Source organism: Schistocerca americana, chromosome 2, assembly GCF_021461395.2.
Source record: "Schistocerca americana isolate TAMUIC-IGC-003095 chromosome 2, iqSchAmer2.1, whole genome shotgun sequence".
In the NCBI taxonomy this organism is placed as follows: Eukaryota; Metazoa; Arthropoda; class Insecta; order Orthoptera; family Acrididae; genus Schistocerca; species Schistocerca americana.
This window is the reverse complement of record NC_060120.1, coordinates 477,073,768-477,087,920: the sequence shown is the minus strand read 5'-3', so window position 1 is coordinate 477,087,920 and position 14,153 is coordinate 477,073,768. Positions and strand designations below refer to the sequence as shown.

At 42.6% G+C, this 14,153-nt stretch overlaps 1 protein-coding gene across 1 annotated transcript in view; it reads left to right on the top strand.

Annotated features, from left to right (window-relative positions):
- The window catches only part of LOC124595347 (nose resistant to fluoxetine protein 6-like), a 367,206-nt gene that overhangs the window by 309,397 nt on the left and 43,656 nt on the right, over window positions 1-14,153 (top strand). Inside the window, exon 10 of the mRNA XM_047134061.1 lies at window positions 951-1,092. Coding sequence (XP_046990017.1) covers window positions 951-1,092 — 142 coding nt within the window. The remainder of the gene's footprint in view (window positions 1-950; window positions 1,093-14,153) is intronic.

Below are 14,153 nucleotides of genomic sequence, written 5' to 3'. Positions count from 1 at the left end.
TAAGAATGGAAAATCAAGAAAGAAGTGCACGGATTAAAATTTGTTCCAGCAGCAACACAGTCTTTCAGCCCTACTGCTCAGCCTATAAATCGAAGAAAAAAAATTCCAAGAGTGGGATCAAAATTCAAGGCAAAAGGGTATCAATGATAACACTGGCTCATGGCGTTGCTACACTCATTGAAAGCGAAGAAAAATTACAGGACCTTACACATAGATAGAACAGTCTATAAATAGTCCAGAATATGGATTTAGAGTAAACCGTAGAAAGACATAAGTACAATGAAATAGCTGAAATGAAATTAGTGATACGATGGGACCGATGTTTGGTCCCCTCCCCCAAACCAACCAACCAATCAACACACATCCTTCCATTGCTCATTGACAAAGCCTCAGGTTTTGAACTGAGAGACCATACTTCAGGCCAAAACTAGTAATACACACATCGAAAGCTTTGGTTTGAAAATTCTCATTTAGTGCACCCAAAGCAGTCCACGTCATTTTTATTCTCCTGTGTATTTAGTTCGCTACCTGTCCCGTTCTTGTCTTCATTTAACCCAAATACGCAAATCGTTGACTGGCTTTATGATTTTATTTTCAAGTTTTACGATATTGTTCTCAATATATATTGTTTTAAACTTGTCGTAATAGATTTTCAGCCCTGCTTGCAAACTAGGTCTATTGACTTTCTTCATTCGTTACTATTGTTTGTCTGCGCTGCAGGATAACGGTATGATGTCATCAGCAAAACGTGCAATAGGAATAAAGAACAGTAGACAATTTACATGCTCAACCCAACAGGGTTCCGTGAATAACAAGCTAGTGTTACTGCATACGTAACGATTATAGTGATAACTCAGTAATCTATAAATAAGTAACTGCATTGGATTTACATCAAGCAGAACGAATGTCACAGTAGAGGCGACTGTGAATCACGTGCCTTTTCTTTCTAGCGTGCTGAAGAACTTCCGCGAGAACAAAGTGTTCCAGAAGCTGTACGTACCGTCGCACAACAGAGCCACTCCCTACCTGCTGGGAGTGATGGCCGGCATACTGGTGTACCGTGGACGAAATCTGAAGAGGAAAATGAACGAGGTATTTTAACGCACATTAATGGGCACAGTTTTATTCTGTTCATAAGATTTTGCGGGGTCTTCTTGTGATGTAACAGCAAAAAATGGTAGTGTTTTATATAGTACTAGCTGAGAACCCGGCGTTGCCTGAGTATGCATTCATTCCAGTCTTCTAACAGCCCATCTCCTCCTTCCCCCTATCTCTGACCATGTGCCCCCCCCCCCACTCTCTCTGACCACTTCCTCCCCTTCTCTCTCTCTCTGTCCATCTCCTCCTCCTCTTTCTCTGACTGCTCATCTCTTTGTCCTTCTCTCTCTCCCTATCGCCATATTATGATTCCCACTCCAATTTTCTGTTTCTAAGCCCCACAGTATTTCTTTCCATATAGTAAATAATGTATGTACCAAGTTTGGCTGATGTCGATTCAGGAGCTTTTCAATCGCGACTTTGCCAGGGTACGCACCTGTCACATGCATGCCGCCTATATTTAACGTCTTGAAACATGTTTGTAGACGTATTTCACCTGTATCTCTAGCGAATTTCGCCTCGCAGTTTCGTTTTCACGCAGCTGAATGTTTATGACGTCGTAACTCCAAAACTTTGTGTCTTACAATGAGATTTTTTGACACGTAAATTGAGTGGTATATGCGGATACCGTCTGCAACATGTGCTATGAAAAGAGTGTAATAAAGGTGCAATAAATTACAACGTTGAGCCTGATGCTTCAGTTTTACTGCACCAAAAGTGAAAACATAGTAAGCGATAAACATTCTTCTTCAATCTTTTTGCTGCGGGTGTCAGTGAGAGTAAGTCTCATAAGGGTGCGTGCAATTATGTGTACAGTTTGTTACAAGTCACAAAGTGTCCTCGTTCTCAAATATTGGATGAATATAGTCTAGCTATTTGCTCTTCGTGAGGTACGCATCTGTTTCACTCAACATTCGCACCCGTTTGAGAGTCTGGTGCCTCTTACCCCCTCAGTAGTTCTTTCAAAAAGGTAAGTGTTATGTATATCAAGTGTGGTTGAAATTTATCCACTGGTTTAGGAGGAGACGTGATGCATAAAAAAACATACATTTTGTAACGTTCTTTGAAAATGTGTTGGTGTTTTTGTGTGCCAATGAATAAGAAATGCGTCTTGTTTGTGTATTGCCAATTTACTGTGTGATGTGTTATTGAGCAAATGTCTTGATCTGCAAAACCCTACGCAATTTTGATAATCCCTCTGAAATATACTCAGTCTCGTAAGCACCGAGTTTTATGGTCCTGTACAAAAAATTGACAAAATTCCCTGTGTAAATAAACAAAGAAATTTTCCTTAGCTCTAGAGTCGCAACGGATGTAATCTTGGTATTCTGTTCTCTCCACAGTAGGCATAGAAATTATTCAATCTTGGCACGGCGAAGTGCAATGCCGGCCGTAAAATAACTTCATACGAATAATATCAGTAGATTGGTTGATAACTGAATAACCTTGCAAATGTTCAGTGAAAATACTAGGTATTGGCTCAGCGCTGTGTAATGCTGCCTGCATTGAAACTGTTACAAATATTAATATTTTTCTGAATCTTGCACATTAATACTTTTCTGATGCTGATTGAAAAACGATTTCTTTAAAAAAAATATTCACTGTTTTTAAATAAACACGACATGGAAGAAGATGAGGTACTGATAAGGGGATATCCTAAGACCAAATGCTTCAGTTTGAAAATTGTATTCAAAATAAATTTCCTCCTTCTCAAAATCTGATATGAAACATTTTACATTAAGTTCCAAATTAGTGAACTTCTCAACTGTTCTACAATCCTCATTTACTGTCGTAATTAAAAACGATTGGATTGTTACATGGCAAAAAGTCTGACATCGTTTGACAAAACAGATTCCAAAATTTAACTTGTCTGTGTCAGGATTACAAAACGCACGGAATATTACAAATGGGGTATACGTAATCAACCTATATATTAAATCTGATGGAAAACACTTGGTTCCTACATTCAAGGGACAGCACTGTAAAAATTAGCGAAAGCCACTTGCGTTACTGCATACTTAAAACTAAACATACAAAATCTCATTACCTTACAAATTTGTTCCAGTTGCTTTACCTCTGAGTTACAGTATCATTCATCACTTCATTTTATAAAAACTGTATTATGCTGCGTCCGTAGACCAACAACTGAATTCTCACAGCTGGCCATTAGCTTTAACTCTTACATCCTACCTACGACAGAGTGCGACGGCAACTGCTACTGCGCTCCGCACGCCCCAACTTTCAATCGCTTCTGCCACTCAGGCAACATCTTTGGTTCAGTTGTGTCGAAAACACAATCTCTTCTGCATCCGACAATCGTTTCAGGTAATTTTTCATTATTTATATTACAAAAACGGGCTCCACGTACAAGTGGACCCCTCACAATTTTTATAATACACTGCCGGGAAAAAAATTAGTAAATCTGGAAAGACGACGTCGAGTGTGATCCGATCGCGGCATATACCACGTGGGATTAGTATATGTGCTTATAGTGGTTTCAACGCCGTCCGTCAACAAATAGCGCAGTTGCATAGCTACCAGAGCACCATCTGTGTCTACCACCAGGGGATAGTAGATGTGCTGAAAATGGTTTCACAGTCGTCTGTCAACAGATAGTGCAGTACCGTAGCTACCAGAGCGCCATTTGTGTCTACCCTTTAATAGGAATGCTCACAGCCAGACAGCCAGAAGGCTCAGTGTGGTGCAAACATGTGAAGCAAGCAAGCAACCATGGTTTGACCAACTTTGACCTTATGGTATTGAGAAATAAAACCGAAGGGAAGCCGTCTGTCGTTGTTGTGCCCTGAGGTAATGTCAAGTATAATTGGCGAAACAGATCCATGACTGAATCACACAAGGTTCCAGAAAACGGGGCGGACCTCTCATAAGAGTAAGCCAGTAACTAGCAGCTGTAGGCAACACATGGTAATTTGCTGAACATACAGAATACAAAGCGCTGTGGTGACTATTCGTGACCGTCCTACATTCAGCAGCAAATTAAAGGGCAGAATGACCATTGTGGGCTAACAACTCACTCCTCTAAGCTTTCCATAACATTACAAAATTAAACTTCTGTTGAAGCGTTTCAGAAATAACTATTAAAATGTAATATATGTAACATCCAATAACGAATGACGTAGGAAGATTAGAGCCAATGTAAGTATTTTCTGGTAAGTAGAACCAACATTACAGTTAATAAACGAGCTACAGTCTTCGGTTACTGTTTTATAAATACGTACTTTATATTATTCTTCTAGATAAGATACTATTTTACGTTAAATTAACACACTATACACTGTTTTCCTACAACAGAGAAGCTGATAGTGACATGCTGTCGTATGTTAACAAGTACCAACAATGAATATAGCAGCGAACGCGTTGCTCGAATTACAAATGCAAATCACCCATGAAACATATTTGAATGCCACACAAAATCCACATGAATACCGAATAACGACATGTAGAACAGCAGGAACAGCATAGCCTAGGGGCATCAGATAATGAAAAAGTAGAAACAGAGCAACGCGTTTAATATAGTGGTCATGATATATGGAGGAATTTGTCCCACACAGACATCGCGGATCCCAAGCAAAACAACTCCAGGAAGCTTCCATGCATTATTCATGTTTTAAACAACACAATGTTGTCATACTTCCTGTCGCAAGATGCACATAGCTTTAATGACATTGAGAGAATTATCTAAGCTCAAGCCGTTCCAGCCGTGATTGAACTGGTGGGAAGATAATGTGAGTACACGGACAGCGTATTCATTCACACCTAAAGTCGCCATGGGAAAGACGTATCAATAATGATACAGTAAATTTGAGGGAAGACATTGGTCGCGTACACCTGTTCATCAAGGAAAATAACAGCAAAGGACTCATAAACGTATCACAAGAATAAGGGTAAACACAAGAAATTTTACAGGCTATCATAAAGACAGTCAAAAGTAGTAACGGCTTAAGCTCTATGTTAAATTAGCACACAGACATGGATATCATTAAACCACATGTCCAAAATGAGCAAAGATGATCCACCACCTACAACCAGTAGAAACATTTTTCAAAGAAAATAAGTATGTCATGTTGCCTGCAAAAAATGCAGGAGAACGAATGCAAGGAAAGGCAAGACCCAGGGTACTGGATTTGAAATGTGAAAACAAAAATAAACCTATGAATTATTAGGACACCTACAACTATTTAGTCCCCCTTATGGAGAAGGCTGATGCATGAAACAGTAAAACAATCCATCACGAGTACAACTTTCAGCAGAATTTCATCAGTTTGAAAATCTAAATCATATGAAAGAAATGCCATCTGCGCTATTAACACATATGCAGTCCCATAGTGATTTCTACTTTTGACCTCACTGCTTGGACAAAAGCAGACCTGGAAGTAATCCAGAGAAAGATTTGGGAAATGTTCATGACTTATGGCAAACAGTATCTTAAATCAGTTGTTGAAAGACTAATCATTCCACTTGAGAAAGGGTTAGGGGGCTAGCAGATACTGAACAGCGACACAGAATCAACTTTGCAGTATGTAGCAGTTCTAGTATTTCTACAAAAGCACTTCATCAAAAATGTATCAACACTAACTACAGACATAAATTGCGTACCACTTAGTCACCACGGTAAAGCCAAAAATAATTGATACCAAAATGAAAGGTCAGGTAAGAAAAGAACTACACATGGAACATGTAAATGACTTCAGCCAGAGCCATGTCGATTTACAGGCATCGAGTAACTGACTGACAACGCGGTTTACACCCAGAAACGGATTTTTGACAGCGAAACTGTAATGGAGAACTAGCGAAAGTATAACCAGAAGGAACAAGGAATATACAACAGTAAAATGTACAATAAAATTGAAACACTAGGAAGGCTACCAAATAACGAAATTTCACTTTTTGTGCGCATATACAAGGTCCAGTTACATTAATGTAACCACTACCTACGTTCGAAGTCAACGTGCAATAAGCATTCACGGATGGAAGATGGTAACAGCTGGAGTGGAGGGAATATAAAGCGTGTTGGCGGGATGCGGGAAACAGTGCAATCGTTTCTTAATGCGGAAATGGACCGATATGTCAGATACCCAAAAGGGCATACTCATTGGCTTTCGGACCAAGGGTGGAAGCGTTTTCGAAGCGGCTAAGTTTGTAAACTGTTCATGTGATGCCGTAGTTCAAGTATACCATACACGGCAAAAGGGCGCTATACCGAACCAGCGCCTAGGCCACTGTGCACCATGGGCCGTAGATGACAGGGGTGAACGACGGCTGTGGAGACGTGTACGGGGGAACAGAAAGTGCAGCTGTTGAGCAACTGCCGGCAGCGGTGGCCGAGCGGTTCTAGGCGCTTCAGTCCGGAACCGCGCTGCTGCTACAGTCGCAGGTTCGAATCCTGCCTCGGGCATGGATGTGTGTGATGTCCTTAGGCTAGTTAGGTTTAAGTAGTTCTAAGTTGTAGGGGACTGTTGACATCAGATGTTAAGTCCCATAGTGCTCAGAGCCATTTGAACCATTTGTTGACACTGGCCGTCCAAATGAACCAAGGGACTTCCGACGGTGTCTCCTCAACGAAAGTCCAGTAAAAGTTGCTGATGTGGGCCTCCATAGCCGGCGCCTGGTTCATGCGTCCATGGTAACTGCTGTTGATAGGCGACGGAAGCTGCAAGTTGCAAACGAATATCGCAACTGCACATCCTGTGAGCTTTTCAGATAAATCATGTTTTATGTTCCATCAGAGGCCGTAAGCGTGTACAGCGTAAAACGTCACAAAACAAACACTACGTAACTATCATTGGAATGGTCCATGCAGGAGGAGGGAGCATTATGCTCTGGTGAATATTTTCGTGACATTTTCAGAATGATCTCGTCATTGTAGAGGGCACAATGGATGAACGGGGACTGCGTCCACCCCTACACGCAGTGTGTTCTTCCTCAGCACGGTGACATCCAACAGCACGACAATGCAGCGCGCCACACAACTTGCGGTGTACGTGCGTGGTTCCAAGAGCAGCAGGGTGAATTTGCCGTGCTCCCCTGGCCACCAGACTCTCCAGATTAAAACCCAATCGAGAATCTGTAAGGCAAACACGATTGGGCTCTCCGCGCTATGAATATTCAACCGAGAAATCTAGCACAGCTCGCCACGGCACTGGAGTCAGCGTTGCTCTGCATCCCTGTAGGTACCTCGCAGCACCTCACTGGCTCTATCTCTCCCTGCACATCTCTCAGCGGTCCGAGCTGGAAAATATATTTATTCAGGCTTTTGAAAGGTGGTCATACAATGTGGCTGAACATGTCGTATCGGTCCGTGCACGATAGTGTTCAGTACCAAATGGTTCAAATGGCTCTAAGCACTATGGCACTTAACATCTGAGGTCATCAGTCCCCTAGACTTAGAACTACTTAAACCGAACTAACACACACATCCATGCCCGAGGCACGATTCGTACCTGCGACCGTAGCAGCAGCGTGGTTCCGGACTGAAGCGCCTAGAACCGCTCGGTCACAGCGGCCAGCAGTTCAGTACCAAACCCCGCGTGAAAATCCGATTTTTCAAGGGGGTGTATGTCGGTTCTATTGATCACAGACATGAGACCTCTGTACATCTCTCGGAAGAAAGTGCATACTGTAGCTATCCAACAGTACAGGGCCAAAATTTCCATGTTACACGCTACCTCTAGCCCAGGAAAATTGAGAAGATCGGTTGTTTCGTTAGGATTAGGTGTGACCTGGGATGTACTTTAGGCAGCTTATAAAATACCATTCGTTCATGGGCGGTCCCTGCGAAATCCCTGAGAAACCATGATTTTTGGGTATGAAAAGTACCAGTTGTGGGGACTGTCACTTTTATAATTCTATTCATGACAAATCGTCGGAATTTTTACCATGAATTCTTAACATGATATTGTCGGGGAACCTTGAAAGTTTCTTCGATATCTTTATCCACTACCGAGATCCACTCTTGCAGTTAAAATGGGCACCTAATATCCGGTCTGAGGCTTAAATTTAGATTTAATTGACGTACTGAACAAGTAGAGTAGGTTCTAGGGTCATCGCTTGAGTTCTGTGGTCATGAAAGAATATTTTTAGTCAGAATTCTTTTACCAACAAAACTTTATGACACGCTGTCACTGTAATGGTCACTTCCTGTATAAAGTATGCCCAAAGTAACAAACGGCAGTGACCAAAAATTAGCTACGGATGGTCTTTACATGCCTGAAAAGAAAAATTATAGAGAACTAGAAAGACTGCAAATCCAGTAAAATATTTCTAATGACATTTTTACATTTTTAAGATACAAATCATAAGCCGGGCGTTTCCGATTAGTTGCGATCGGTGAGCAAACCAGCCAAAAAAATTGTAAAGCAGACGATTTGTGTTAACCTTTTATTACGTGTACTTATTTGTTGTTTATATGTGTCAAAGTATATAGTTGTGTCGAAGTATATAAACTGGCAAAACTTCACTGTCCTATAGAATTGGCTTTTAATATCCATCACAACCTGCTGTGTCAGGGAAAAGAAGGGAACCAGCGCAAAGATGCTCTTGTCGGAGCACAAAAAAGACCCTTAGAGAAACTGGGGAATCATTTCCCTCGATCCCTATTCATCACTTCTTTCCAAAAGTGTTGGCATGGGAACATATTTGCCCTTTTTTATGGTGAAAGAGAGCAGTAAAGAGACAGTGACTGTAGAAGAGAGAAGAGACAGTGGTGGCTGAGAGAGTAAGTGGCAGTGAAAACGAAGGAGAGGTGAATGAAAACGATAGCAGTAGAAGTCAAATAGAGAGGAGATATCGATGATCAGTGAGAGTGACAATACAAGAGAGAGATCAATGGAGAGTCAAGCACGGGGAGCCAAAGAGAGAGGAGACATTGTAAATGAAAAAGACCCATGAATGGAGACCATATATATGGTTGAGGGGCCTGGGCCTCCCAGACAGACGAACTTTACCACGTAAGAATAGGGAAAGGTGCACCTTGGACCGAATTTTAAAATGTGGGCATAGGGGATAAATAAGTTCACCCCTCCCACAGAACGTTTGAGGTGCCGAGGTATGCTGGAGACACTGGCAGTGGTAACGAAAGACAAAAGGAGACAGTGTAAGTGAGAGGAGAGACAGTAGCACTGGGGTGTAGTGTAAATCAATGGGAGAAAAAAGATACATTTAATGGCAGTGAGAGGGAGATCCTGAATATGAGGGCTTAGCTACAAAGAGAGTCTGTGTAAAAGGATTTAGAATGTGCTGTATTAAAGGACCAGGAATATCTTCGCATGGCAAAATTTTTGGTGAGGAAGGCCGAATGAGGACTGAAGCCGCTGGTTCCCAATATCCCAATATCCCATATCTTTTGAAGAGGAGCGTATTCGCCTGTTTTGTGATCCGACAGGAGCATTCTTCCGCTGGGTATTAGAAGAAGCACATGATCAAATTTTTAGGAGGTTTGGGTTATAATGGGTGTGAAATTTAGTTCACGGAATTTCCACGTCAGGCAGAAATGACTGTTTTAACCTGGGTGGGCATCGAGTGAAACTCAGCTTGAACGGCAGATGAAGGTACATGATTCCATGCTGATTCAACTGTAGTATTCTAATTGTGTGTGTGTGTGAGTGTGTGTGAGGGGGAGAGAGAGAAAGAGAGAGAGAGAGAGAGAGGGAGAGAGGGAGAGAGAGAGAGAGAGAGAGAGAGAGAGGGAGACTGGATGTAGGAAAGAAAAGGCTAAGATCACAAGTTAATTGTCAGCTTGACGTTTTTCCAGCAATGAAATTGCTGTAATTGCGAATCTGACTAGTTCCATATACCTATAGGTGCAATTATGATCCACAGTACACGCATGTTAACTCAGTACGACAGAGTCCAAAGGTCCATCAGTGGTAGCGGCTGCCGAGTGTTGGAGTGCCAGACTCAAGGCAACCCACTACCTTACGTTTTCAGTGGAGGGGAGACCAAGAGAGCGTGCTGACGATGGCGAGAATCTGGCACGTTCTGTGTCGACGTAGGGCAGCACGGCCAACACCGAGTTTGGCACTGTCTCGTTGACAGGCAACGAACGTAAAACATAGCCAACTGCCTTAACACGCCAGACATGTAGGTCATAATGTCAAAATTACTAGCCACACGAACCAGGGAAGGTCGCATAGTATACTCAGTGGCACTTCATGCGACTACGCCAAGTGCTGCACCCGTATCACAATGGCAATTGCAGCGTTCGTCACGCTCGAAGCCTCTACACATGAGGACGGCCACCTCGAATCTCTACGCATGATCGGGACTCGCATGGAAAGACGACATGTTGCCACCGCATTGTTCCGAGTGACTACTGGCCGCCCGCTGTCTGTGCGTCTCTTTCTGCTGCCGTGTCAAGGGAAGCCGCTACGCTGATCACTATTCTGGTATTCTAAAAGTCGCCGCTCTGTCTGCCTCTATGCTTCTCTTGCTGCGAACAGGCCCATTTCCTGATTCAGGCAACGTGACGTAACCGTACGATCCTGCGCGGCAGAGTGAACGGTATCTGTCCTCTATGGCGCCTGTCGCGTGGGGCTGCTGAGATCCTGCATGGCTCTATGGCCCTTCAGAACTGGAATTACGCTCTGTGAAACCTACGGTTCGGTAGTTTCGGTACACTACATAAATGATGTAGTAATTGGTAGCATTACCGATAGCACTGGTATGGAAAGAAACATAAATGCAAGTATAAGAGAGAAACTGGGAACCGACTTCTTCTCTTAGTTTTTTAAATTAGTTTGTTTGTTTGTTTTGCACACAGAGCCTCACATCATTCAGTCTTAGTCCACTGCGTATTTTGTATCCTTACAGAATATGAATTACGTTTTATAGCTAATAAAAATAAGTTTACCGCTAACTTCTGCACCGTTATGTAACCAAAGCAATTACTTTTGATGTAAGAACAGTTTACCTTCTGTGACTGAGCATTAAGTGGAAGGGCTGGGGGTGCGGAGGTAGGCGTAATACCAGTAAAATCCTCGGATACTCTTAAAACTAAACTTTTAAAAACAACATGAAATAATTGATTTACAATAATATATCAAAAAACTTTACAATGAAATTTTTAATTTAATTTAATGTGGTACTTTGGCCAAGAAAAACTTTACAACCGGAAGTGAGTATAACACATGCGGTCATCATATCAAAATTACTGCTGTTTCTCATTCGTCTATCTTTGCTCTATGCAAACAGTTACAAAAGACAACACAACTGTCAGAAGTTGTCTCTGGAAGTGACACAAAAATAACCATCTGAATACAGTACATATGAGTAGCATGACAAGTTTTCGGACTCCCCTTCCCGTAGAGTTCTCTTAGTTAAATATACGCCACAGCTGAGCCACATACAACACTCCTGGTTTTCAGACCCCTGGGTGACGACCGTTCCAATCACCACAGCTCACTATAACTCGAAAAGGTAATGAGCGGTACTATCCACGGTGTCACGGATACCGACCAAAGGCATTCTGTCCGCAACACGTCGTGTAGCATTGTGACGCAGCCCGGGGCTCCGCTCTTCCGTCTCGCTCTCTGGCTGCAACCGTTCTCCACGGAGCTGGCTGCGGCCGCCCCTCGTGGCAGTCAGCAGAGGGCGACACCTGACTGGCGCTGGCCGCGCCACACTTAAGTACCTGCGCGGGAAGGTTTCGCTCGGCTTTCAAAGGCACACTACATAAAATTATGTATATAACTATTGTTATTATTTTGTTCTCAATAGAATGTTCTTCATCATGATCAAAGGCAAAAGTTTCCTGTTATTTTGATAAATACGAAACTTGTTTATGAACACACAAAAATGTTTTAAATAAAATCGATTAAGTATTGATGCGCTGTCTGACGTAATCTTGTGTTGAGGTTCTTCTATTTGACTGCGTTTTCTAGCGGTATATGATAAATCTGTACTGTTTTCTGTATGTTTTTAGTACGAAATTCCTCTGTCTCACTTTACAAAACAACAATTCTCGATAAAACCTGAATTGAACATTGACAGTTTCAGTTTTGCTATATATTCTGTTTGCTTTTAAATAATAACCAAGAGGATATTTATATAGGGCAAAAATGTTACGTAGGTTGCCTGGCACTTTATGCATCCCCACTCGGTTTCTAGACAGTTCATGATTTTCGGTTTTTAGGGGAATCTAGTAAGACACTGATCGCATACGCAGAGAAAACGATCATTATAGCGTAACGCCGGATAGATATGCAACACCCCTAATGCACAGGTAATTTGGGTGTGTACTTAATGGACCAAACCTACCAGGAAAACTAGGGTAGTCTATTTTCACTTATAACAGTCTGGGGTAGCCTACAGTAGGCTATAGCAGTTTTACAACTCTATTCAGAGCCCATCGATTCATTATTCGCCTGACTGCTGTGGGATCCCGACCAGCATGACCAGCAATATCAAGGAATACTAAATAACAACCTCATCAGGCCATGATGTTGCTACTGTCGAATTTCGACACGTGCTGGTAGATGTTTGTCCTCGTTAAATGAGAGACAATATGATCTTCTCAGAAACATCCAACATTCAACAGTGGCTCCTGAATGTCAAAAATCAATGAATGATCTTTCTTCACATACAGGATGTTTCGAAATACATTGCGTAAATCAACTAAATACATGTAATAAAAACGTTACAAGAACTGTAAACGCACCCTAAATCTCTACTCAATATTCTGGAAGTGGTAGGCTGGTGTCCATGCCATCCAAAGGCTTCAAGTCAACTGAAGCAGTGGTCATTGCTCAGGGTGGCCTGCCTCCGCCCACCCACTCACTTGCCACGGCCAGTGTGGTCTCCTTTGTTTAGGCCGTGATGGTCAGCGAAGGGGGGCCAGGGGAGGATGAGGACAGGGCTTCCTTTCGCTCCTCCAGACAGTGCTCTGCCTCTTCGCTAGAGGTGGCCCACCACATGCAGGTAGATGTGACGTCTTTGTACCGTATAGCTGTCCTTTGGGGCCTTTTGCCATCAGTGCAGTTCAGCAGTACAGTTCACTCCTCCCAAAAGCCCATGGCCAGGTGTGACAAACAGCGAGTTGGAGGCAGTATCTAAGACAAAAAATGTTGGCGGCAGGTTACTAAACTTTTTGTGTGGGCTGCAAATGGTTGCAGGTGTCTCTCGCTGTCCTTAAGAGACGAGATAGCTGCATGACAATAACTTTGTTTCATTCATAAATATTGAGAGTTTCCCTAGAAGCCCTGAGAAATGCTCCTAGGAGGCTGCGCACTTGCACAACAATAACTCTGCTCCAGCCATAAATTTCAGTGTTTTCCGTGTCACGAAGTTCCTTGTAAATGTTTCCTGGACGTGGCGCACCTGCAAAGCGATATTGCTGCCATAAATTTTCGCTGTTTACAAGAAGTCCCAGGTCACGAAATTCCTTGTAAAAGTTTCCCAGGAGACGGCACAGCGACACTTCTACCCAATTCCACCAAAAATCTTGACGTCAGGACATGTTCTGCAGAACTTCCATCAACCTAGAATTCTGATTGGCTGTCCATTCAAACTGGCTTGATGTTTCCAAGCTACAGGCTGCTGGACAAAGCCTTTACCGACTTGCCTGGCTGTTGGAGGCACAAAGGCTCCAGTGTGTTCAGACCTGCATTCATCCACAGGTTTGAATGCTGCACTCCTACTGGTTTGTCCAGTGGAAGTAGTGGTGGCGGGATTGAGTCTACATAAGTCCGCCACCTATCTTACTCATCCTCGTTGTGTGCTTGTTTGTAATTGTTTCAGTGAGCCTTGTCAGTTTTTGGTGCGCTGATTTTGTTGTTGTTGTTAGTGGGTGTTTTTTTTTCTACAATGAAATGCAGCAGCAAGTTCACAGAAAACAGCAAGAGCCCAAGAATTGCAGAAGACAACGAACTATCGTGTAAGTAAATAATGTTGTTTACTTCCGTAGATCTGTGAAAAAAAGTGTGTTAAATCCCATACTTAATTTCTCTTCAGTAATTCCGTTTCTTTCCGTTGTTATAGATTACCTGCAGGATATTATACTGGAATGTGATTAGAAGGAGGTGGTCAGACCTTCGAAAACT